Source organism: Mus musculus, chromosome 4 (assembly GCF_000001635.26).
Source record: "Mus musculus strain C57BL/6J chromosome 4, GRCm38.p6 C57BL/6J".
Taxonomy (NCBI): domain Eukaryota; kingdom Metazoa; phylum Chordata; class Mammalia; order Rodentia; family Muridae; genus Mus; species Mus musculus.
Genome location: NC_000070.6, coordinates 107,231,781 through 107,258,678, shown reverse-complemented (window position 1 = coordinate 107,258,678; position 26,898 = coordinate 107,231,781). Strand labels below are relative to the sequence as shown.

The following is a 26,898-nucleotide window of genomic DNA, read 5'->3' as shown; positions in this document are numbered from 1 at the left end:
TGTGTAGCCCTGGCTGTCCTGGAACTCGCTTTGTAGACCAGGCTGACCTCGAACTCAGAAATCCACCTGCCTCTGCCTCCCAAGTGCTGGGATTAAAGGTGTGTGCCACCACCGCCCAGCTCCACCTCTGGCCTTGTGACATCTCTTTTCCCCTACATGCTACCTATCACCTATGAGACCCTTACCCACACCAAGCAGATGTTAGCAAGCTCTTGGCTCTCCAGAATAGTGTGTTAAACAAACCTACTTTCTTTACAAGTCACCCAGCTTCAAGTATTTTATTACAGAAACACAAACAGACTAGGAGAAAAGCCAACAGGGGAGAAAAAAAAATGCAATACCAGAAAAACATTTGACTATACTAAAAGAGCAGGAACACAGATTTAAACATAAATACAGTATCCTTCCACTTACCATTAATAAACTAAGTACTAGCTTATTAGACTGGACTTGAAAGTCAACCAAATAATATTTTTGAGACTCACTCTCTTTTTATAAAGACACAGACTGAAAGCAAATGATAGAATACAATACACTTTGTTTTTCTTCTTTCTTTCTTTCTTTCTTTCTTTCTTCCTAAATAGGGTCTTTTTATTTAGCCTAAGCTGGCTTTGAACTTGTGCAAGTGTACACACACACACACACACACACACACACACACAGAAAGAGAGAGAGAGAGAAAGAGAGAGAGAGAGAGGTTTTTTGATCCATACCTGGTTAAGTGTTTATAGGGCCTAGTTTTTTGTTTATTTGTTTTTTAAGACAAGTTGTCACCATGTTTATAATGCTGGCCTCAAACCAGTGATTCTTCTGCCTCAGCCTCCCCAGCGCTAGCATCACAGGTGTGTACCTGTGTGCCACCCAGCCCAGCTCTAGAGCCATTTTTTTAAATTCCAAAATTTGTAGTTCTTGAATCATTTTTATAATTTAAATACTTTTTAATAATTGTATTTACTATTATTTCTGAGTGTGTATTATGATGCTTCTGTAGGTGTAAATTTTGTGGTGACTGGGAAACTTTGAGGACAACTCTGAAGAGTCAGTCAGTTCTCGTCTTCCACCTTGGGTTCTGGGGACCAAACTCAAATGGCCCAGGTTTGTATACCAGACACTTTCCCCGCTGAGCATCTTGTAGGCCTTAGGTTAATTATGACAATTTTTATTCCATTTCTTTTTGGTTTTTTTATATTAACAAAAAAGTTCACTCTCCATTATACTTCAAAGCAGTATCAAGAGTACTGAAAGCTGTAGTTATACTGTGAGAGACATGTTCTAACATTTCTGTGTATATTTTTCTTAACTAATCTAACTACAACCTTTATACTACTGACACCAGAGAACTGGTATTGGATAAATATTGCTAATTCTTAAAGATGAGGAAAATGGGGCTGGAGAGATGTCTCAGTGGTTAAGAGCACCAACTGTTCTTCCAGAAGTCTTGAGTTCAATTCCCAACAACCACATGGTGGCTCACAACCATCTGTAATGGGATCTGATGGCATCTTCTGGTGTGTCTGAAGACAGTGATAGTGTACTCATAAATAAAGTAAATAAATCTTAAAAAAAAAAAAAAAAAAGCCGGGCGTGGTGGCACATGCCTTTAATCCCAGCACTCAGGAGGCAGAGGCAGGTGGATTTCTGAGTTCAAGGCCAGCCTGGTCTACAGAGTGAGTTCCAGGACAGCCAGGGCTACACAGAGAAACCCTGTCTCAAAAAAAAGAAAAAAAAATGAGGAAAATGGAGAACATATATGTATGTATGTATATGTGTATGTGTGTGTGTCTGTGTGTGTATACACACACAGACACACACACATATACACATACATGCTGATGGACCTAGATGCTAATTACAAACAAAACTCTTAGTTTATTACAAATTGAAAATGTGGACACAAGCTAAAATTGAAGGTAATAATAACATTAACTATCAAATTATACCAAAGTAACTTTCTTTTTTTCCTCCTTGGAGTTTCTACCAATTAGGAACATGTTTGTTTCTGAAAATTTTAACAAATATTTTCAAGATACACTTTGGGCCAGGAAAATATAGGCTGAATAACAGACAATACTTCAACAATTACTTATAGCTCTTTGAATAGCTACACTCAGAGAATGATTATTAGCAAAACAAAATGAACATGTACTATTCGGCACTTCTTAAAATTTGAATTTATTTTTATAGCGCTAAGAACTAAACCCAGGGCTTTCAGAATGCTAGGCACATGATCTACTGTTGAGCTATAATCCCATCCAAAACTTATGTGGCTTGGCATAGTGGTACAGATCTATAATCAAAGCATGTAGGAGACTAAAAGCAAGATTATCACAAGTGGGCAGGGAGCCTGGGCTACATAGTAAACTCCAGGCCATCCTCAGCTACAGAATAAGATCCTATTGTCAAAGGAAGCGGGGAGCAGAATTAAATAAAGGTATTTGAAATAACATCATTGTTAAATATGGGCATAAGAAGTGTGCTTATCAATTCTGTAGACATGACAAAGCTGAGATGTCAGCTTATATGCTAAGTAATAGAACTGGCCCTCAAAAGAAATGCTGGAGGGGCAGGGGCGTATAATACAGTTGTATAGCCTGTGCTTAGCATGTTCATGACCCTGGGTTCAATGAAGGAGAGGGAGAGAGGCAAAAAGAAAGGGAGAGAAAGTGAACAAGATAGAACAGTTTCATTGGCACAAGGTTATATCCATCAATTTACATATTGTCTATGGCTGCCTTTGTATGGCAGAACTGAGTAGCTGTCACAGACTATAAAGCCTAAAATATTGTTTGGCCTTTTATGACCCTTGATCTAGATGTATTAAAATTTAACTTGTTTAGTCCATGACAAAAATCAACATAAGACAAGACTAAGACAAGACTGGCCCAAAGGTAAAATTTAAAAGTGTTATTTAAAAAAAAAAAAAGTATTATTTTAGATTTACTAAAAGTTAGGCTGAAGGTGTAGACAATGGGAAAGTGACACTGGGCAGGCATGGGCCCCAGGCCTGATACCCAACAGCCAATAAAAACGCAACTTAAGAAGTTAAAGAGGTAGCACATTCCATCAGTAAGGGGTCCACGGGTACTAAGGGCCCAGGCACTTATAATGCTGATACAGCAAGCTGATCACACACACACACACACACACACACACACACACACACAACTAGTGGCTGGGTGCTAACAATGTGATTCACACCTAGAGTACGGTGCTCAGTTCAGAACCTCTCAAAGACATGATTAAGGTCCATACTGTTCGGGGCAGATTAAAAAAAAAAAAAACCAACTCATAAGCATGCTCCTCCAAATGAATAAATGTAATAAACATTTTTTAAAACTTCCAGTGCCCCCTCCAGTTATGCATACATTAAAGATGTACATCCCCTGCAAAAGGTTGACAAAATTGTGGTGTTTTTATATTTTCTAGTTTTACTATCAAAATTGGTGTGAATGTCTCAAAACAGGTAAATACAGGATATATATCTCATGTGGATAAATAATGTATAAGGGAGCATAATACATTTTCAAAAAAATTACAAGTCAGGGGTGATGCCCCATATACTGTGTAGGTCAAGGCTGGAGGATTAGAAGTGAGTTTAAGGTTTTCCTGGGCTAGAATAGACCTGCTCTCAAAAAACCAAAATAAATAAAAGAGTTACCATCTAGGGAAATGTTCTCATATCTATGTATATAGTAGATGAATAAGATACAGTGTGTTCTCTTCAAATTTTCAGGTTTTTTTTTACCTTATTCTTAAATGATCTAAGGAAAAAGCAAACAAGCACTTTAATACAGTGAATATAAAGCACTTTAATAAAAAATGAATATACCTGAACTACCAATATCTGTTCTTTAAAACCAGGGGCAGAGATTTGGCTTTCATTAAGGTTTTGTTGCAGTTAATGAGAAAGAGGCAAACCAATCCCAAGAAACCCATAAAACCACCCAGCAGACATGTTTCCACACAGCTCCAAGATGGAGGTTTGAGAGGCAATGCTTGATCTAAGCGAGGATGAATACCCTCAGGGACTCTCTACCAAAGTGGTAGTAGGCTCTAGGACACCATCCATCCTTCTGGGTTTTACAGACAGGGACGGTGGATTCCCTACCCTTTCCCAGGGCCATTGATTTTCTCTTTAAATATACAGTGTAGCCCTTTCTGGTACTTCTTTCAGAAAACCTCTGGGTCACGTCCTGGGTTGATTTTCTCCTTGACCAGCACCTTTGGGTCTGTGTGCTCTTACATCTGCCTGCCCCAAATCCTTTCCTACAGCATCCACTGGTAGCTCTGGTGTAAATTTAAAACCGGTCATTCTCTTTCTCCCATAATGGCAGCCCGGACACAGTCCTCTCACCTCCAAGACTCAAATAATTTCAAATAACGTAAATGCACCCACATTGACTTTAAATATTATTCCTGTTTGAGGTTGGACCGTGCTGATAATGTGTTACGTTTGGCATATTAACTGTCATTTGTAATTGTTCTTCCTTCTGAGGGTCAAAGCATCATTTCAGGGCACTAAAAGTTCTTGGGGAGGGGGGCCTAGAGAGAGGCCAGGCCCTAATCACTCTGTTCTCTCCCAGCGACATCGCTGCTCCACCCGCGGTCACCCGCCGCGCGTCTCCTCACAACCGGTTCCTTCCCGCCCGCAACCCTCCGCCGGCCTCGCCACCGGGCTCCCACCTCTTCGGTGCCCGCCCACCGTGCTGCACGGACCCGCTCGCCTGGGCCTTGGGTAGCTCCGCGAAAGGACCGGGTCCGCTCGCGATCCCCGCCCGTCACGCCCCGCCCGGCCCTGGCCCCGCCCCGCCTCGCTTCGCTTCGCTCCCGCCCCGCCTCAGCCTCAGAGGAGTTCCCAGGCGCGCGCCCTGCGCAGCCCCGCCCCGCCCTCTCCTGGCAGGGGCTCCGCCTAGAAGCGCCACCTCACTTGCGCGTCTTTCCTCAGGACTACCTTTACATTGCATTGCCTCGGGGAGGTGGGGGGGCCTCCAAGAGATCTCGGGGGACATGCCCTCGCGCGGGCACGCACACGCACGGCCCCGCCCCGCCCCTTTCACCCTTCCTGCGACCGCCCGGCTTTCTCAGCTCGGCTGTCCCAACCCACTCCCGGCCCCGCCCCGCCACATGCCCCGCCCACTCCAGATCAGACCACGCCCCTCATGCCGGCCCCGCGCACGCGCGCCTACCCAGCCGAGTTCTTTTCCCCCCCCACCCCTCCCTGCTGGTACCTCAGTCCCGCGGCGCCAGGTCGCCCCCAGCCCCTCCCTCTTGCCACCCTCTGTGTGTGTCCCACCCTCACGGGCTTTGTGGCCTAGGTTGCCGAGCCGCTTCCCGGTCAGCCGCTCAGTGGAGGAAGGAGCCGCCAGTGAGGTGCAGCCGCTCGCTGCCCCGGGCAGGGGCACAGGTAGGTGGCGGCCGCGGGCCGGGCCGCTCGCCGAGCCTCAGGCAGCGCGTGGGTGCGGGGGCGGAGTGTGAGGGGCTGGGGGAGGGGAAAGGCCCTAGGGACGAGGTAGAGCTCGCGGTGGGAGGGGTGGGAGGATGAAGAGGTAGGGGTGCCTGAGGTGGGCTTAAGGGTGGGGTCCGCGGCGTCCCGGGTTAGACTGAGGGTGTGTGAGAATTTAGGGTTCTGGGCGGGAGAGGGAGCGGATTTAGCTTAGGTGGACTTGGGGAGAAGCTTGGGTGGGAGTGCCGGGAAAGGGGGAAAGAAAAGGGGTTGAGGAGTGCACCAAGGGAAGGAGCTAGGGTTGGAATAGGGGGAGGGGTGGGGCGGGGGGGGGCAGGGAAGAAACTAGTTGAGGCCGTGGATTGGGAAGTTGGAGATAGTGAGGCGTGAAGAAAGGGGAATCTGAAGGTTGAGGACGCAAAACCGGGAAAGAGATGGGGAGACTAGGGTGCTAAGAGGAACCTCGATGGTGAGAGGAAGACTCGTGAGGAGGGAGAGAAGGATGGGGGCTGGAGACGGGTCGCTAGAAGACAGGTGGAGGCGGGGTTGAGTCTTTTGAGGGGCACGGGAGAGTCTGGGATGTGAGGAAGATGGGTAGAAGATCTGGGAGTGAATGGGGAAGGTTAGAATTTGGGGGGTGGGGGACTGAAATTTTTTCTGTTTGAAAAGCTAAAGAGTGGGTAAAACTATCAAGATGTGGGAGAGATTAGCTTGCTCTTGGACAAAGTATGGGCCCGGATAGGACATGAGTTTCTGCAGTTTGGGGGAGAAGGCAGGTAGGGAAGTGGCAAGTTACAGGGAAAAAAGAAGTAGTGGGAAATTGAATAATGGCGGTGACACAGAACAATGAAGATGGATTGTTAGTTGGTTAGAGATACTTTGGAACTACTTTCTCTTCGGATTTCTTCCTATGTTAAGAAAAAGTCTTTAAAAACCACTACATTTTCAAATGAGCCAAAGGTGTCTGCAGTCTTGAGATGAAGGTAGTGGGTTGACAGATGTTTTCCTGGTGTGTGGATATGGCGGATTTCTGCCCTGGCAGAGTGAAGGGGGAGCGCTTCATCCTTGAGTGAGCCCTGGTTCTGTTTCCACCCACTCTTCCTCAGATGACCACTGTTTTTTACTATAGTCCCTGCCCTCTTAACTCCCAGTTTGAGCCATTGTGAGTTCCAGAGAGATCAAATGGCCGGTGATGTTAATTTTGAGTGTTTTAAGAATATTTTTAAGGCTGATGTTGTATTTTTATTCTTGAGATACAAGTGGGAAGATCTTGTGCTTTGGAATTACACAGACCTGTGATTGAATTCAGGCTCTCTCACTTAGGAGTTGTGAGCCTTAAGTTCCTTCATTTCTCTGAGGCTCTTCATCCATAAAGTGGCAATACTGACCTCATAGGATCAGTGATTGCATGACATCATTTTATGTTGTACCTTACAGTGCTTGTTAGCTTGTAGGTATATAAAAAATGGTAGCTTTCAGTCACATCTGGAATCATTATTGTTGATCATTATTTTGGCCTACTTATTCTTAGAAGACTGATTTATTAAGGTTAGGTGTTCTTTCTGATTTTTGGTTTTGGTATTTTTTTTCCTGAACCATAGGCTCAGCTCACAGTTTTAGCACTATTACCCTGATGCCTCTCTCCTCTTTCCTCTCTTTGTCTGGAATAATTTTATGCTTTTTGCTTGGAAGCTGGATTCAAGGTTTTAAAACTTATGTTTGGTTGTCAATTATTTTATCCTTCTCTCATTTAAAGATGTTTTACAGAACTGAATTTTTAATGTACCAAGGTTATATTTCATTTATTTGAAGAAATGATATGCTTTGTGCTAACTTTAGCTTCACTAATGTAATGTGAATGCACTGCTGTACATTTTTAATGCTTTGTAATGCTTAGGTAGATCACAGAGCTGTTTCTCTGTAGTGGGCTAGAACACCGCCAGTCAGCCAGTCACTCTGTTAATCTGACCCATAGCTGCAAGAGATCTACACTGAACATTGTTATCTTGCAGATACATGTTATCTTAACTTTCCAGTTTAAAAGAGCACTTCCAACCTTCACACCCCCAGGCAAGAAAAGGCTCTTGTCTTTTAAGGGGCCAGTTTGTAGAGGCCAACATGAATAATAGTGACGGGCAAGCAATATCCAGGAGAGAAGCTTTACCCTTTATGGTTCTTAAAGTTGAAAGTTCAGACATTCATTTAATCCTTAGATCATTTTATAGTACATTACAAACTTCAGGAAGTACTTTATTGGAAGAATGCAGGATGTTTTAAAAAAAAAAAAAAGGTTACCATGCATGATTCCCTAAATTAAGAGTAGTTCTTCAAATAACTGAAGAAAGCAAAGCCTTGGATTATTGCCTGGACAAATGATGTAGATATACTCTTCAGTAAATACTGAATTTTTACATCATTTAAAAAGAGAATACTGTTTGATAAGTAGTCTGAAGATGTGATTTAGTCCTCACTGTGCCCCTGTTTTTGAAGGGTAAAGTTGCCAGGAGGGGCAGAGTAAGGGATTAGCATCCAGACTCTGGTCCCACGCTACTTGTGCCCTCTGCTGGATGGAATCATACTTCTAGTTTTCATGAGACACTGTCATCCATTCATTCCGTTTTACTCCAAAGTTTGTGGGACGTTAGAGAGGAGAATTAAGAGCAGTGCAAATATGTAAAACCTGGGTTTTCGTCTTTCTGTCCTCCTCATCAGTATTATGGTGTGTTGGTCCATTAAGATACATTATCTTCATAGGATTTGCCCTTCTGCTGTTACAGTTAGATTGTTAGGCTAGGTGTAGTGGCTTATGACTGTAATCCCAGTATGTGGAAAGCCATGGTAGAAGGATCTCTCTGAGTTTGAAGCCAGCCTGGACTACATGCTAAATTTCTGGCCACTCTAAAATGGTGATAATGATATGTTTTCTTTCCTTCATTTACCCACTTGATCATTTCTTGTCTAGCAAATAATTTGTTTTTATGCCATACGTAGTATTTACTTTCTGATACCTAGGTAGAGTAGGCTCTGACGTTCTAGTCTGGTTTTGTTTTTTGTTTGTTTGTTTGTTTGTTTTTTGAGACAGGGTTTTTCTGTGTAGCCCTGGCTGTCCGGGAACTCACTCTGTAGACCAGGCTGGCCTGGAACTCAGAAATCCGCCTGCCTCTGCCTCCCAAGTGCTGAGATTAAAGGCGTGCACCACCACTGCCCAGCTTGAGGTTCTAGTCTTAAAGATCAAAGAGCATTTTCTTTTTCTCCAGGTTAGGATTAAGGTCTGTGAGGTCGAAGGGGCTAAATGCTTGCCCTGCTGAAAGAAGCTTTTATAGCAAGTGGGGAGGGCATCTTTTCAGCAGCAGCCCTTAAATGCTGGCAAGAATATGAAGTGTAAGAACTGGCACTATGACAAGACTTTAAAAAAAAAAAACTGGTTTTTACTTTAGTTGTTTTGTCCTCCCTCCCCCACCCCCCACATAGTACCAGTAGCAATATAGCCCCATCATCTGCTCTGCTTCTACCACCTGCAGAAGGGGCTGACAAGTGGGGGAGGAGCCTGCAGCTGTTGCCTGGAAGAGGAGCTGGCTCCTAGCAACAATATCAGCAGGCCCTTCAACGCAGCACTAAATCTACCCCTTTGAGGTCTCATTCAGTTCAGCATATATCTGTTGAGTGCTTACTCAGTACTAAGCACCATGTTCGGCCTGAGAAAGAAAAAAACTCACAGCTTTGGGTACAGTAACAATTGAACATAGTACACAGTGCTAAGTGTTGTCTAAAAGGAAACACTGGGTGCTTTGGGAAAACCAGACAGACATGGACTGGTACTGGGGTTGGAGAAGTTTCCCAGGAGAATGCTGAGTGATGGTTGAGCTGAATGTTAATGATGAACAGGAAATAGCTAGGTCAGGCAGAACAACCAAAAGCAGTAAACTAAGCTAATTCCAGTGGGTCAAGTGAGTGGCAATTTACCCATGTAGCATTGGGAGGGCCACAGAATAGAACATAGTAGATGAGCTGGAAAGGGTGAGGCTCCAGGGCTAGGCTGGTCCCTCCTTTCTGATGTGCTTTATATACATAATTATTCTCAGGAGAAAAATGAGCAGTAGTGATTCCCACAAATAGGATCATTGCTTGATCTTCAGAGACTCAGCATTTTTGTCACTAACTTAATTGTTTGCTGACACTTGTAAGTGGCTTCAGGCCACATTGTAGGTATTGATGTAGAACCTGACTTGATATACCTCCAAAAGTCAACCAAAGTCTTTGAGGGATAGTTTCAGAGTTTTAGAAATACTGCTAGGAGCCAGGTGTGGTGGGGCACGCCTTTAATCCCAGCACTTGGGTGGCAGAGGCAGATGAAGTTCGAGGCCTGCCTGGTCTACAGAGTGATTTCCAGGACAGCCAGGGCTACACAGAGAAACCCTGTCTCAAAAACAAAACAAATAAACAAACAACCCAACAACAACAAAAAAAAAGAGAGAGAGAAATACTGATAGGCTGACATGTTATTAAAATCCACATTTCCCCCTTTCTTATTGTAGAAATGATAATCGGATGCCTTTATTTAACATAGAAGTTTCTTGTGTAATTTGAAATCTCACTCAAGAAAATAGTATTTATTATAATTCTTGATGCATAATGTCACCAGTGGGATTAAAGAAAAACATAACTGCTTTTTGGTTTTTAACTTACCTCAAAGTGCTTGGACAGAATCTGAACACTGGAAGACTGTAATGATTTTATTTAGCCTTTGTTGTGGAGGCCTTTATTTGTAAATTCAAGACATCCTTTTGCTCATGGTTTACCTAAGGCTTATGGAACTTGTAAACTAGTTCCATGACATTCTCCCAAGGGACTGCACTGTACCAGAGTCCTGTTATGGAGTCTGAATTAAATGTGGTCTTTCTCTCTGTGTGCAAAGCAGCTAAGACAGACCCAGAAGCCAATCAATAAGACAGTGAGCCAAGTGCAACAAAGAGATGTGTGGAAAGTGCCAAACCCGCTAGCGGAGTTACTGTTTTCTGTGTGTAAACATTTTTAATTCCAGAATTCTAGTGGGTTCATAATGTCTGATGAAATAGTGTATGCTTTGTTTACTAGGACTCAGTGTTGGGCATTTAGTTGATGCTCCTCGTTGCTCTGCTAACATAAGCTGTGCTGCTGTGAGTCTACTTTGAAAAGAATTGTTGCTGGCATTTTTTTGTAAATTCTGGGTGAATTCTCCAAATGAAATTTGAGCTCAAAGTTCTGAAAGATGAGTAGATTACTAAATAGGTGAGAAAAATGCAAAAGAGGCACTTCAGGTAAAAACAGTAGAACAGCCTCATAGTGACAAAGTTCTCAGCAACTGGTGAGTCTTGCTTTCCTGGTAGTGGTAGGATCATAAAGCTGTGGGCACAGCAAGGTGAAGCTGCAGATGACATTCTAATTGGATTTGCCTCCACACACCTTGCTTTTACAGTTGCAACCAAGGCAATGGCTTACTACCTCAACTCAGAAGCCCACCTGGATCCAGGGCCCATCTATGTTCGAGAAAATGGGCAGCTACACATGGTCAACCTGGCTCTGGATGGTGTTAAAAACAGCCTGCAGAAGCCACGACCATTCAGACTCTTTCCCAAAGGCTTTTCCGTGGAGCTGTGCATGAACAGGGAAGACGACACTGCACAGAAAGAGAAGACCGATCACTTTATCTTCACGTACACCCGAGAGGGGAATCTGCGATACTCTGCTAAGTCCCTCTTCAGTCTGGTGCTGGGCTTCATCTCCGACAATGTTGATCACATTGATTCCCTCATCGGCTTTCCTGAGCAGATCGCTGAGAAGCTGTTCTCTGCTGCTGAAGCCAGACAGAAATTCACAGAGCCAGGGGCAGGGCTCAGGGCGTTACAGAAGTTCACTGAGGCCTACGGGAGTCTGGTGCTGTGCTCGCTGTGCTTGCGAAACAGGTGGGTGGTAGTATTCTCTCTCGTTAGCTAGTGAGTACTTGAGTGGATGTTTAGCCTGTCAAGCCCCGGGCCTTAGTGGGCTCATAAGCTCTACCATCAGATAGTACTTTCAATTTTGAACTTACACATTTAAAGTACAGGTCATTTTGAGGGGGGCTAGGGAAGCAGGAGGGGGATCAGTAACTTTTTCTCTCTTCATCTCATAGACAATATTTAGCATTATTTTGAAAATGTTCTGTAAGGATTAGCTTGGCTACCGCCGCTTTTCCAATAGATAAAAATACTTGGCAACCAACTTCTCTCTTTTTCCCTTTGAGATATGGTCTTGCAATATTGCCCAGGCTGGTAGAGAACAACTAGGCTCACCAGGTGATGGTAGTCCACACCTTTAATCTCAGCACTCGGGAGACAGAGGCAGGTGGATCTCTGAGTTTGAGGCCAGCCTGGTCTACAGAACAATTTCCAGGACAGCCAGGGCTACACAGAGAAATGCTATCTCAAACAAAAACAAACAAACAAAAAGGACACAAACTGTTCTGTTCTCCCCCTCAACTTTTAGGTATAGGCATATACCGTCTTGCTCCCTTGGAGCTCTTTTCACTCGTAAGAGAATACAGGAAATTTATGACCTGCCAAATATCTCTTGATATAGCCTTGGGAATGTTAAGATTAGTACTCAGAATTCTTGGTCCTGTTTCAGTTTTAAGAACACTAGATATTGACTGTTAGATTAAAAGGTAACATTTTTAAAATGCATGATTAAAATTTCAAACATCCTGAAGTTTGGAAATGCTCAGAGAAGTCCCCAGCACCCCAGCGTGTCTCCTCACAGAGCAGACTTTTCCTTGTTACTCATTTGCCTTTGCTCATGCACTTTTTGTATTTATTTAAAATAATTATTTCATTATCATTTAAGAAAACTTTGAGAACATCTACTACTTTTAAAAAAGTAAAAATGACCCTGGCAAACAGTTCAAACCTCCTGTTTCCTTTCCCAGAGCCCAACCACTTTTTTTTCTCATTCCAGAGATACTTTGAACATTTACATCTCTGTGGCTTTCCAGTTTGTCAAACTGGCAGTGTGGATGCCTACATGTTTTATATACTACGAACCTTTCTTTGTACACACAATTTGAAAATCATTTGTAATCAATATTGTAGACTTAATTTTATAATGTACCACCTGAACTTTTTTATGATTAAAAGGCAGTTTTGCATTAATTCATTTTTTGTGTGTGTGATACTGAAGATCCAATCCAGGACCTAATAATACTAGGATAGTGTTCTCTCTGAGCCACATTCCCCAACCCACCAGTTTACCGTTCAGATGAATAATAAATACAACCTATAAAATGAAGCCAACAGCACGCCTTTAATCCTAGTACTCAGGCAGAGGTAGGTGGATCTGAGTGTGAGGCCAGCCTGCTCTACAGAGTGAGTTCCAGTACATCCAGGGCTACAGAGAACCCCCCCCCCAAAAAAAAGAGAGGCCAAACAAGATGTATACTATAAAAGAGAAAGCAATAACAGAAAATATAAAACTCATAAAACAGGAAGAAAAGCGTAACTAGTCTTTATTTAATTGGTTTGTGGAGTTAATGAATTCACCCCAGGTCAGGTTGCATATGTTGCTTTAAAAGGATTAGGCCAGAGGACACCGAGCAGAACCTTGGACTTGCACAAAGCAGGCATTTCCTGAAAATTATGTGTGCTGTAGCCTACATGGGATTGCTGCCAATGAAAGGAAAACACTTATCTTGCTGAATGACAAAGCCAGTTTATTTAACATTTTATCCCTCCACCTCCCTTCTTCCTTCCTTGGTAGGATCTTGTACTAGCTCAGGTTGGCCTTATACTGTCAAACTCCTGCTCAGCCTCCTGGGTGCTATGATAGGCATGGGCAACCTTGCCATGCCTCACTCCTTACTTTATTCCAAGTTAGAGGGGTGAAAAGCAGAATTATGTATAAAGACTCCATATTTGAGAATATATAAAACTAAAATGAAAACTTTACAGTTCTACCACAGTATTGATGTTCAAAAACATACTTTCCCTCATTAGACTGCGTGCTCTACAGCTGGTGTTCTGCTTTCCTGCTTTCTCCATTATCTTTACAGTCTAAAGAGTTCCCATGCTTTTGAAAATGCTGTTTGTCCCTAATATTCTATAGTCTCATTGGTTAGATTGTGATAATAACACTTTAATTCACATTTGATGAGCATATTAATAATGTAAGCAGCTGCAGTAACAAAACAATACGTGAGTGTAACATTTCTGGGAAGTAGTTTGCAGTGTGTATTCTTTTTTGCAGCTTGTCTTCCAAATGACCTCTGAAGACCCAAACGGTAAAGAAACAACAGAATACACACAGATATTTTAGTGCAAATCAGACCTGAGATTGAATTCTTTTTATTTTATTGTGGGAGAAGCAGCAGAGACAGAGACAGGTGGGGGAGGGAGTGAGAGGAGACAGCTCTCTCTCCCCACTTTATGTGAGCTGTCAACCTCAGGTTGTCAGGCTTGAATCATTGGGAGCTGCCACTCTACCTGCCTCAGCCTTGTGCCCTAGATTAGCATCTAGTACTGTCTGTGCCAGTCCTCAGCCTTGAGTTCCGTGATGTTTTTTAATCACATCACACAGTATTATGTTCTTCAACTTAATTTCAGAGTTACTAAAAATTCTTTGGTAATTGATCAAAGGATGTGTGTTTTCCTTTCTCTAATTGCCAGTAACCCCCTAAATCCCCACTAACACTTCAGAACTGAGATCAGAAGGTAGAAAGCAGCTTTATTTTCAGTGCAGCTACAATAGTCTGGGTAAGTTATGTTTACTCATGTACCCAGCTGAGCTCTGTCTCCAGGCAGTTTAAACTTTTCCATTTAAAAAGAGTCCCAGCACCTCAGCCCACTTACCTAGTAGGCAAGTTGTCGCTTTAACAGTAATAATTTCATTTGGTTATAGGAAGGAAAGAGCTCCGCCATTCTTCCCTTCTGATTAGCCATCCTTTTTTTGACCGTTAAACTCCTGCAGAGTAAGAGAGCTGTGCTCTCACTAATCCCAGCACATTCTTCTGCTGCAGACATCCCAGGCTTCCAGAGGAAAGTGGATGAGAAGTGGATGCTCTGGCCACTGTCAGGCCTCCCTAGTATCCTAGGAACCTCTTCTCTCCTGTTCGCTCACACCTAATCCCTTTCATGTTTTCCTGTTGACCTCATTAGAAATAGATGAACAAGTAGAAGGCAGAGCAGAGCCCAGCCAGGCTGTGGAATGTCATTTTGATCTGTTCCTCTCCAGAGGCCTCCCTGATGCTTCCTGATAACAGCTTGGCAAGGTGCTCCAGTGTAATTAAGTCACTTATGTTCATAGTTTGCCTTAATAAGCATCTAAATGAGAGTCATGCTGTAGCATACTTTCAGGGTAGTTAGGGCAACAGAGCCAGTGGTGTGGACGGGTGCTCAGGCTTGAGCTTCAGTAGAAAGAGAAAATGCGATGTGCTAGGTGGTTTTTTAAATACCTTTTAGTATATGCAGATTAGAGTGTGGGCTCATGCTTGTAATTGAAACAGGAGACTTTTAATCAAGTCCAGCCTAGACTACAGAGTAAGGCCCTTCCTCAAAAAAGGAAAAAAGCAAAAAAAAAAAAAAAAAAAAAAAGAGAGAGACAGTGTGTAAGTTTGGAAATCCCCAGGTAAAGCCCAGCTACCGCCAAGGTCTGATTAATGACAGACAGGATTTTTAATTGACTTGCCTTTGCTCAGACTCTTCTGTTTGTTGGTGTTGATTCTATCATCTTATACAAAGGGTTTTTTTGAGGTATTTACATGTGATAGAATCAGTGTTATGTGCTTATTTTTGGCCCTTTGGAATAATGTCATGTTGTCTGTGACACAAAGTCACAACCTTAAAGTTTGAAAAGAAGATGACAAGCTATTGATTGCTCTGCACACCGCACAGGTATTTGGTGGTTGCAGAAAAGCTTGAAGAGATCAAGTCTTTCCGGGAGCTGACCCGTCTAGACCTCTCCTGTTGCTGGCTTGGAGATGAGCATGAGCTTCTAGAACACCTCACCAATGAAGCTCTGTCCAGGTACCAGCCCATTGTTGCTTGGAAACATCTTGTTGATTTACTGATTTACTGATTTTTATCTTATGTACAGAGATGGTTTGACTGCATGTATATCTGTGAGGGTGTCAGATCCCCTGAAACAGGAGTTACAGAGCTTTGTAAGCTTTTGTGTGGGTGCTGGGAATTGAACCTGGGCCCTCTAGAAGAGCATCCAGTGCTCCTAACTGCTGAGCCATCCTCCAGGCCCTGTCGTATTTTTAAAAGAACAGTCCAGTAGAATCATTTTAAGGAATGTCACTTACTTTCCTGTATTATTTACTAAAATTTTTTTTCTAAAAACACTTTCAACTTTTGTTCATTTGGTATAGCAGTATAGATTGGAAAGCTCTTAGGAAAGATAATTTATTTGTTCTCTTTTCTAAATAACCTTATTTTTTTTGGTTTTGGTTTGTTTGTTTTTGTTTTTTTTTTTTTCGAGACAGGGTTTCTCTGTATAGTCCTGGCTGTCCTGGAACTCACTTTGTTGACCAGGTTGGCCTCGAACTCATAAATCCGCCTGCCTCTGCCTCCCGAGTGCTGGGATTAAAGGCGTGTGCCACCACGCCCGGCTTTGGTTTGTTTTTTCAAGACAGGGTTTCTCTGTGTAGCCCTGGCTGTCCTGGAACTCACTCTGTAGACCAGGCTGGCCTTGAACTCAGAAATCCGCCAGCCTCTGCCTCCTAAGTGCTGGGATTAAAGGCATGCACCACCATGCCCGGCTAAATAACCTTTCTTGTTTTGTTTGTTTGTTTATTAGTTAAAGCATTTCTTTGTGTAACAGAACCCTAGCTATCCCAGAACTTACTCTGTAGATCAGGCTGGCCTCCAATTCACAAAGATCTGCCAGGCTCTGCCTCCCTAGTGCTAGGATTAAAGGTGTGTTCCACCATGCCCAGCTTCTAAGTAACCTTTGTTATTATTTTTTTTAAGATTTACTTATTTATTTTATGCATATGACTACACTGTAGCTGTCTTTAGACACACCCGAAAAGGGTATCAGATCCTATTACATATGGTTGTGAGCCACCATGTGATTGCTTAGAGTTGAATTTAGGACCTCTAGAAAAGAAGTCTGTGCTCTTTAACGGCTGAGCCAAGTAACCTTTATTTAACCTGTAGTAGTCAAAACCATCAAGATTGAAAAATGTTGTCCCTTGTTTGTCCAGTTTATTTGTCCTAGTTTATTATAGTAAGTGATAAAAAAAATTGGGGCTGGAAACCTGGCTCATTGGGTAAAGTCACTTGTCATTAAGCCTGATAATTCTTGAGTTCAATCCCTAGAATCCATGGTAGAGAGAAAGAACCAACTCCTTCAAGTTGTTCTGACTCCCCAGTCACCATGGCATATGCATCTCTACCCCTGTCTACACACAGACTAAATATTTGTAACAAAAAGTTTACAAAAATTTGGGGGCTGGAGAGATGGTTCAGTGGTTAAGAGCACTGACTGTTCTAGAAGTCCTGAGTTCAACTCCCAGCAACCACATGGTGGCTCCCAACCATCTGTAATGTGTCTAATGCCCTCTTCTGGCCTACATGCATAAATGGCAGGCAGAACACTGTATACATAATAAATAAATCTTTTTTTTTTTTTAAATTGGGACTGGAAAAATGGCTCCATGTTTAAGAACACTTACTCTTGGAGAGGATCTGGGTTCAATTCCCAGCACCCACATGATGGCTCACGATACTCTAATTCCAGTTCCATGGGATCCTGTGCCCTATTCTAGCTTCCTCAAGTACAAATAGAGTATACAGACATGCGTGCAGACAAAACACTGTACACATAAAATTTATTTTTAAAAATTTACAAAATTCAAGAATATCAATAGGAAAGAACAGTTGTAAGCAGAGCAATATTTTAGTGAGATTTGGGTGATCTTTTATAATATTTTATGTTTTTAAGTGAAATGTTTCAAAGTATGTTCTCAAACATTCATTAAGGGCTGGAGAGACGGCTCAATGGTTAAGAGCACTGACTGCTCTGCCAGAGGTCCTGAGTTCAATTCCCAGCAACCACATGGTGGCTCACAACCATCTGTAATGAGATCTGATGCCCTCTTCTGGTATGTCTGAAAACAGCTACAGTGTACTCATACATAAAAAAATAAATAAATCTAAAATAACAACATTCATTAAGTGATACTTTTATGGCTTTTGTTTCTCTAGTGTCACTCAGCTCCACTTGAAGGATAATTGCTTATCTGATGCAGGCATTCGGAAAATGACAGCACCAGTGCGGGTGATGAAAAGAGGCCTTGAGAATCTAGCGCTGTTAGACCTGTCTTGTAAGTTACTGGGTGTTACGTAAGTTACAGTAATGTCTGGAGATTGGCTTTCGGGGTCATCACTCCCCTATGTGAAGGATAAAAGGCAAGCTGGCCTAGGAGCTGTTACAGTCCAGTGACAGGACTGAGGCCAGTGGCTCTTTACTCCTGACCCAGTGCCTTTTGCAGCTTACCACCACTTCCTACAGAGAGGAAAAGGCCCTTCAGATTTCCCAGGACACTTAGCATATAGCCAGCAGGGCCCTTCTGTCATGTTAAAAGTATACATACGGATATTTGGTTCTACTTTGAGTCTCTGATCCATAGTGTCTGTCAGCTCTGTTCAGTATTTACCTACTAAGGAGCAGAATAAATCACTCTCTTGGTAATTTAAGATTAACTTGACTCCAGTGATAGGAAGTTAGCAGTTTGAGAGTCCAGTAAATACCGCCTGTGGCAAGGTGGGTTGGTTCCCAGTGAGTAGAAACCGAAGAGGCGAGGACAGAGGGTGGTTTTGTACCCTTGGGCAATTACTTGACTTCTGAGCCTTGGTTTTGGCCTCTGTACAGTAATGTTGCTGAATCCCCTGGCATACTTCCAGGGAAGCTACCTATTCAGTGACTACCTGTTGAGCATCTGCTGTATCGCTGCCACCGTGCTTAGGATTCCTAGAGGAAACAGCTAAAGCAGTACTCTGATGTGAAAAGGCGCTGTGTAAGAAAAGCTTCTGACAAACGAGATAGTCACAGTGGTTAGTGATGGCCCCTGTTTGTCAGTACCTGAAAGTCTTCTCAAACTGAACACATGCCCTGCTTACTTCAGAGGTGAACTGGTGGCGAGCAGGACAGTGTGTACCATTTCACTGGTTCTGTAGCTCCTCAGCGTGTGGGGTAACTGTCTTAATCCTCTATTTTTCTGTTCATCAGAGTCCTAGGTAGTTGGACTGTGAAGGATCTAGTGTGGTTGCTTCATGTTGCAAGTAGAAAAAATAAGACTTCATATTGAATTCACTCGGGGACACTCACGCTCCCTGCTCATTGGTGCCTAGCTGCTTTTCCCTGAGCTTACTGTGGGGGTTTACCAACAGTTAGGACAGAATGCTGCCTTGTTTTTGATGTCTAGGTAACCCTGAGATAACAGACGCTGGAATTGGATACCTGTTTTCATTTAGAAAATTAAATTGCTTGGATATCTCTGGAACAGGACTAAAGGTAAGGCTTTTGGTCTCTCAGCCTTACAGGCTTTATGATATGGGACTTCGCTTCTCTTACAGTTTGAAGTTTAGAAAGAGCTAGTATTTATGATGGTCTTGTTTTGTTTTGGAGGTATAGAGTTACTATGTCACCCTTCCTGGGCTTGAATTTCCCTTGTAGCCTAGGCTAGCCTCAAACTCATGGCTGTCCTTAGCTTATTGAATATTAAGGTCATGGGCATATGTCACCATGCCCAGCTGGTTTGGTGTTTTGGTGTGGTTGGCTAGCCCAGGCTGGTTTGGAACTCATGATCCTCCTGGAACTCACTTTGTAGACCAGGCTGGCCTCGAACTCAGAAATCCGCCTGCCTCTGCCTCCTGAGTGCTGGGATTAAAGGCGTGCACCACCACCGCCCAGCCTTTTTTTTTTTTTTTTTTTTTTTTTTTTAAAACCATACCTAATTTATGGTGGTCTTTGCTACTAAAAACAAGTAAGAATTGGAAATGTATTCATGTATCTGGTGTTTCTCCCTCACCAGGACATCAAAGCCGTTAAGGACAAGCTCCGGGCAAACATAGGCCTTGTTCACTCCAAAGTGCCTTTGAAGGAATTTGATCATAGTAACTGCAAAACAGAGGGCTGGGCTGACCAGGTATGCCGGGCTTTTCACTACAGTTAATACAGCTTTTCATTTTACTTCTAGGTACCTACATGTCAAATAAACATGAATCCCTTTAATACTTTTTTGCCTCAATTGTACTTCTCACCTCAATCATCAATGGTGATAATCTGTTACTGACCCATCTACTTAAGGAGATAGTAGTATTGGAAGTCAGATCTTAACATGTCCCTGCTTTGAGAGACTGGGCCTCATGCCTAGGATGCCATCTTATTCTGCAAATAATTGAGGAAATAAGTAAATTAATGCTCACTAAGCAAAAAGGAAGAAGAGGAGGAGATCTGATCTGTTGTCTCACAGTGTGCTCTATTCCAGAGAGTTAACTAGTGTCACGCTGTAAAGGTTTCAAGTCTGGCTGTTCTTTTTCTTTTCCCAGAGCCTTTGTGGGGAGTCTCTCTGATCTTTTTCTGTCTTGCCTTTTGCCAGTGAAAGATCTAGCTTTTGAATTTCTCTTGACTTCATAATGCCCTTCCCGGGTGGTAAAGTATAGCCTTGAATAGAAAGTCAAAAGGTACCAGGTAGATAGCAGCTCACCTGTATGGGGCACCTTTCACCTTCAGACACTTAACTGTTGATTCCTGGCAGAAGCATGGAAGACTTTGTCCTGAGTTCTTCCTTGGCTCTGAGCCAGAAGGCATGGATGGTGGAGAATCTATCCACCAGCCTGAACATAGTATCACTTCCCAGTAGATAAGAAGGAAGGCCTGTGTCAAGTGTTTCAGAACCATTTGGAGCTGGCTCCAGATAGGCACGGTTCAGTAATTGCCAATGTGGACCCCAAGTTCCATCCTAGGTGCATCTGTTAGATACATGGCTGTTGCCAAGACCTACAGGTTGGTAGCAGGTGACAGGGTGGAAAGACACAGGTCGTGGAGTCAGAGACTGAGAGTTGAGCCTCATAAACTCAGTAGCTAGCTTGAGGAAACATTGAGTCTTCTTTACAAAAGCTAGGATTTCTCTTTGAGTTTTTGAAGACCAAGTAAAACACCTAAGAGTGTGGCCTTGAAGTAAGTAGGCTGGACCAGTGTAGCTTCCTGCCATCACCTGGGACCTCCAGGGCTTTGAGAAAGTGGTTTCCTAGCCTCCTCCTGATCCTTGCAGGAACTCCAGCCAGACCCATCCCTGAAAAGGGAGGTATCTAACAGGAACCCACTTCCTTTTCTGTCTCCAAACTTCTCTACTTCTCCTGCTGTATTCTACTTCCCTTCTTTTTAAAGAAATCAATGATCTATGCAAGTTTATTTCAATGGTAAGCCCTTGTTTATTTATTCTTTCAGTCTTATTCCTGAAAGCCTTCAGCTTCCTCTATCATATTTATTATCGTTCCCTTGCCTCCTCACCCTCACATTCCCAGTGTCCCCTTCTGGTGATGCTTTCTTTCTCTGTGTAATGTCAGTTATCCTTACTCAAGTGAGTCCCTCACCGCCTGGCATCTGTGTTCTCTGTGTTCTTAGCTCTCGCACTCCTTGCTGCCTTCCTTCCCTTGCAGTCTGGTTTTGGCCTCTACTGTTTTACTTTAAGTGTCTCTGGAAGCTGCCAGGTAGCCTCGTGTTCACCTTCCTTGGCTTTATATGACATTTAATATAAACATGCATGCCTTGGAGATTTTCCTGTCTTAGCTGATTCCTCCTTCCCTTTTATACCTCTATTTCTCAGTGTCAAGAAATGATTACTAATCTATCAGAAGCCATTTATATTCCCAAATATTACCTACAAGTGTCTTCTTAGAACCTCAAAGTCAGTTTGTCCAAACTTGCTTTCTTTTTCTGTATTCACAGTTAGCCCTTCTTCTGTTGCTGTTGCTGGAAGGACAGTGTCTTTATTTTCTACCAAGTCACCAAATTGATTTAGTCCATTTTGGCTTCCCTTAGATCAGTACCCATTGTCCAGTCCCTGGAAATACCATTGAAGGATCCATAACTAATACGTTCTGAGTGCTTTCTGCATAATAGATACTGATAGCCCTCTGTGCAGTCCTTGTAACAGCCCTGTGGAATACACACCATTACTAAGCTCTAGTTAACATGTCAAGAAAGTGAGGCTCAGAAGTTAAGTCACTAGCAATGGGCTTTCTGGCCAGTAAATGTGCTCTTATGGTTTGTAGTTCTGTTTGTCTATATCTTGAGTCTTACTGTGTATCACAGACTGGCCCCAAAATCACAGTTCTGGAACTATGTGTTCTACCATACTAGATCTGTAATACTTGAACTGCTCTGTATCCTGCAAGTATTTTTCATCATTTATAGTTATTATGATCATTGCATTGCATTAGTAAGAAGTATCAAATGTAAAGTTCTTGTTACTCAAAATATGTTGAAATAATTACTGACATTTCATTCCGTCATATATAGTTTATTATGTCCAGTCATATTTCTAAAGAAAGCAGCAGTAGCTAATAAGTAAAATTACATTTGTAACACGTGGCTATAGAAATATGGGCATCCTACACACACAGGAGATAGGAGTTATTACAGATGTATTTCAAGGCATAGGGTCTGGGATATGTGGAAGGTACTGTGACTGTGATTTTAGCTTTTAGTGTTTACAGCTGTGCAGTTCATGCAGCTCACTCCTAGCTTAGAGCAGGATGGAACTGGGCAGGAGTGAGCGCAGCAGGATACCTACAGCATACACATACATAGTTTTTGACAATCTGATTTGATTGTTTTCTTTTGATTTGGTTTGGTTATTTGTTTTTTTTTCAAGACAGGATTTCTCTGTGTAGCCCTGGCTGTCCTGGAACTCAGAAATCCGCCTGCCTCTGACTCCCGAGCGCTGGGATTAAACTGATTTGATTCTTATGAATAAAAGTTATCAGTAGGTATGTGTTTCAGGAAAGGGAGCAAAGACTAGCTAAGAGGAACAGTGTTTGCCTCCCTGGTACAAAAAAAGGAAAACAACAAAAAGATGAGAAAAAAGGGAAGATGCCAAGGAACAATGAGACAAGTTTGAGATTAAAATGAGGTTAGCCGGGTGTGGTGGCGCACGCCTTTAATCCCAGCACTTGGGAGGCAGAGGCAGGCGGATTTCTGAGTTCAGGGCCAGCCTGGTCTACAGAGTGAGTTCCAGGACAGCCAGAGTTACACACAGAAACCCTGTCTCAGAAAAACAAAACAAAAAAAGACAAGGTTTTGTTTGGATTTAAGTTTTTCCAAATTCCTTTCAGATTGTTCTACAGTGGGAGCGAGTGAGCGTGGAAGCCGTGCGGCAGCGGAAAGATGTGGAGCCTCGAAAGGCAGCTCAATACTTCTGTGAGAAATTCTATGTTTTGAAGTTTTTGCTCTCGGGTTTTTACACTCTTAAAATAATCAGCCCATCTTCTCTCTGTAGGAAAGTTAATTGTAGCAGTATTAACTTACTATGATCACTCAGACAAGTCATTCCCTCAGCATAGCTCATGCTGCAAGCACCGCCATCAGGAAGGCTGTTGCTTATTACTTATTTGTATCTGTCTCACTCCAAAGAAGACTTACGGTGGCACAAAAGAAAGCAGAGCACAGACAGTGAGTGTCACCAACAGATGGGAGCAGGACTAGGAATGCTGTTCAGTGACCAAGGGCTCCTTGCATGGGCAAGGCCATATATTCAGTCTCAAACATGAGAGGAAAAAAAAAGACTTGTGAGCCAGGTGCCCTGCAGGATACAGGTGGGTTTAACAGAATGCAGTGTTTATGTACAAGGGAGTGTGATCCAGTCTTAGAAAGCAAGGACATATGGGATAAAAAGATGGTTTTCTCAGTGGTTAAGAGTGCGCATGCTCTTCCAGAGGACCTGAATTCAGTTTACAGCAGCCACATGTGGTGGCTTACACCACCTGAAACTCCAGCTCCAGGGCACCCAATATCTCTGGCCTCCTGGATGCCTCCATTTATTGCACATAGTCAAACACTTACATACAATTAAGATGATATAAATTTTTTTTTGTTTAACTTTTTTATTATTTATTTATTTATTTTATATACATTGGTGCTTGTATATCTGTGTGAGGGTGTCAGATCCTGGAGTTACAGACAGCTGTGAGCTGCCATGTGGGTGCTGGGTCCTCTGGAAGAGCAGCCAGTGCTCCTAATTGCTGAGGCATCTCTCCAGCCCCAGTCCTTTGTTTTTTTTTTTTAAAAAGGTAAGGGCGTTTTGACACATGAGCATTGAAGACGTGCTACATGAGATAAAGCAGTCATGAAAGGACAAATACTCTACTATGATTGCTCCTTTGTGAGCTTCCTAGAGCATCAGGGTCACTGAGAAAGAGAAGTAGTCGGAGGGAATAAGGACTTTCTACTGAATGCTTACAGACTTTTAGTTTATAAGGTAAAGACTTCTGTGGGCTGGTAAGATGGCTCATTGGGAAAGGTGCTTGCCATCTCTGCAAACCTGGCAGCCTGAGTTTAATCCCATTATGGAAGGAAAGCACTGACTCCAAAAAGTTGTCATCTGACCTCTGTATGCACGGTGCCATATGTGCGTGCACATTCACATCATACCCACAGACACACCGTATTGGAGGCAGTAAAATGTTCTGGAAAATGAAGGCTGCAGCTCGTGCTAACATACTGTCTATCACGCACAAGGCTCTGGGTCCATCAGCTCTGAAAACAGAAACATTCTGGAGATAGGTTAAGATGTTCATTTTTGTCATTTTAAACAAGTACTAAGTGATAGGCTGAAGGAAACAATAACAAAATCAGAACCCCAGGGCACACCAGATACGATAGGGGCAGAGGTCAGAGTCAGGTCCAGGTTTTCAAAGGAGAAAAGAAGCCAACAGCTTTTTAGCTTTGAGGGTGAGTCTGACACTGTCCCTTTATATGCATTATTTTATTTATCTATTTCTGTGTCATTCTAGATTTTTTTATTCATAGGAAATTAAGAAAATTGGTTATTGTTAGACTCACTGAACCCAGTAAGTGCCCACCTCTCCCTCTGCCGTGATAGTGTATCTGCCACTCCTGCTGCCGGGCATTCAGTCCAGACCACCCCAGGGCCTTGTCTTAGTCCTGGATGGTATCAGACTTTGGCAGGCCCTGGCCCACGAACACAGAAAACTCACCCATTTCTTATTTCTACAGACCAGAATCGAGCTCGCACAGAAGTTACAAGGAAATGTCCCCTCGCAGAGACCCACATGAACTCTTCTGGAAAACTCCAGTTCTATAGGGAGGAGGCTCCGGACTGCCATGAGCCACTGTTGAGCCAAGAATCAAAGAAGAGCAAGAAGAGAGCTTTCAAGGAGTCAGAGCAGGAGCAGAGCTCGCCCCAGTCGGCCAAGCAGAAGTGTGTGTGTCTGGCTGTGGAAGATTGGGATTTGCTCAATTCCTACTGACTGACACATACAGTCGACCTCCCCCACCTCAGTACGAGGAGGGGAGACTGCTGGTGATTTTCTTTTGGTTTGGATTTACCTATGGCATTAGCATAGCAAGCAGATATTTCTACTTTTGTGGTGCGGGAGGGAAGGCTATGGACGTATGTAATAATTTCTAATGTATATTTTCAATACATAGTAATTTTTTCAAATAAACTCTTTTGCTCTCGTTGAATTCTGCTTTTGAATTGCAGATTGGAGCCACAGGAGATAGCACCATGTGAACTAATGAATTTGGTATGACCTGTTCTTGCTACAGTTTGGAACAGCTGATAGAATGTAGATGTGAATGAAGCTGCTGCTGACTGTATGCTTCCCTGGGCCATGCCCTGGCCTCGTAGCATATACATGAAACAAGCCAAAATTCAGAGCCAAGAACCTTTAACATCAAGTTAAGTGGCATGTTCAATGTCATAGAGCTTACAGTAGGAAGTGAGAGTTTACACTTCTTTCTACTTGGCTGCAAAGCCCATCCTGTGTTGTTGCCTTCTCAACAATCATTAGCATTTATTGAAATCCCAGCCATTGGAGGTATTCATTAAAACCCAAGTGACTCACAGCAGTCTTGGAAGTAAGAGGGCAGAAGCTTTTTCCAACTTAAGACTTCCTGGAAAAGTCCCAATGATAATAAATACTGTAGGTTTCTTCAGGTCACAAGAATTTTCTTACAGATACTCAGCTATACACAGTAAATCAATATGGCTGCCTGCCAATACATTTTCTTTGTTTGTTTGTTTGTTTACAAAGACAGGTGGCTGGCAGATTAGCCAGAGTTTGGGTGCGTGCCACTACACCTGGCACCAGGAAACTCTTGTTTAAAAGCAAGCACCGTTGTGAGGACTGTGCAGTTCAAGCAATTTAGCCAGTGTTAACTTCAGCAGGTCTGTAGTAAGGCTAGATTCGGAATTTCTAGATGAGCATAGCATATGGTTATCAAAATTTGGAGGTAGAAGCTGGGCGTGGTGGCGCACGCCTTTAATCCCAGCACTCAGGAGGCAGAGGCAGGCAGACTTCTGAGTTTGAGGCCAGCCTGGTCCACAAAGTGTGTTCCAGGACAGCCAGGGCTATACAGAGAAACCCTGTCTTGAAAAAAAAAAAAAAAATTGGAGGTAGAGGCCAAATGATCAGGAACTCAAGGCTGGCTTGGGCTACATTAAAAGATTAAGCAATTTCAGCAAGCACCCAGAAGATACCAGTGAGTATCAAGGCTCTTAACGCCTAGCTTTGTAAACACTGGACACTGGACAAAAAAGCCTTTGATCTGGAAGCTTGAGTGCAGAATGCTCCCATGTTGAGCTGTTAAAATGTCCGTGAAAAATCCTCTTGAGTAGAGGTGGTGACACATGCCTCTGATCTCTGCTCTAGAAGAGTTCCAGGCCTCCCTGGGGTATACGAGTTTTGTCTCAAGAAGCATAAAACAGTAAATGCCTGGTTTTACTCTTCTAATTGTGGATACTAGGAAAATTTAGATGGCGTACATGACTTGGGTTTGTGAATTCTCTTTTATTTCTGTCTCTACACCAGAGTTTCTTAACCTCCCTGATGCTGCAACCCTTTAATTCAGTCCCTCATATTGTGGTGACCCAGCCATACAATTATTTTGCTGCTACTCTGTAACTGTAATTTTCTAGTTATGAATCATAATGTAAATATCTGCTATGTGACTCCCAAAGGGTCACAGCCTACAGATTGGGAACTGTTCTAGACATACCGATGTTTAAAAGGCTGTTAACAGCAAGACTTAAATAGGCAACTAAAGAAGAGAGAAAATAATCTCAAGAAATAGAAAACATCGATTTGATATTTGGAAACACTGGAAGTTAGCCAAATTTTTATTACAGGTTGGTTTACATTTGCTATTCTGAGCTATGCATGGTGCTACCACTATACAGAAGACCACCCAAGGTC

At 42.9% G+C, this 26,898-nt stretch overlaps 2 protein-coding genes across 7 annotated transcripts in view; one reads left to right on the top strand and one right to left on the bottom strand.

The window, feature by feature from the left end:
- The window catches only part of Hspb11 (heat shock protein family B (small), member 11), a 30,905-nt gene extending 25,819 nt beyond the window's left edge, over nt 1–5,086 (bottom strand). Inside the window, exon 1 of one of the 6 annotated variants that reach the window (XM_030253825.1) lies at nt 4,952–5,086. The gene's annotated coding sequence lies outside the window, so the exon portion shown is untranslated. Of the gene's footprint in view, nt 1–4,683; nt 4,897–4,951 lie in introns of those variants that run through there. The other 5 variants (NM_001355460.1, XM_017320398.2, XM_006503424.3 and 2 more) reach the window with 5 other exon arrangements.
- Nucleotides 5,087–5,145: 59 nt separating this feature from the next.
- On the top strand, nt 5,146–25,165 carry Lrrc42 (leucine rich repeat containing 42). The gene is made up of 8 exons (NM_029985.2): nt 5,146–5,404; nt 10,899–11,385; nt 15,340–15,471; nt 17,659–17,777; nt 18,879–18,967; nt 19,488–19,601; nt 22,795–22,879; nt 24,695–25,165. Exons 2-8 carry the CDS (start codon nt 10,913–10,915, stop codon nt 24,946–24,948), a joined length of 1,266 nt encoding a protein of 421 aa, NP_084261.1. The 5' UTR covers nt 5,146–5,404; nt 10,899–10,912; the 3' UTR covers nt 24,949–25,165.
- Nucleotides 25,166–26,898: the final 1,733 nt, after the last annotated feature.

Excerpts from the sequence above, each read along its gene's own strand:
- Lrrc42 (NM_029985.2), top strand. The coding sequence starts at position 10,913 with ATGGCTTACTACCTCAACTCAGAAGCCCACCTGGATCCAGGGCCCATC. Across the intron at positions 15,472-17,658 it reads ACCAATGAAGCTCTGTCCAG|TGTCACTCAGCTCCACTTGA; the intron begins GTACCAGCCCAT and ends TTGTTTCTCTAG. Across the intron at positions 18,968-19,487 it reads TCTCTGGAACAGGACTAAAG|GACATCAAAGCCGTTAAGGA; the intron begins GTAAGGCTTTTG and ends CTCCCTCACCAG.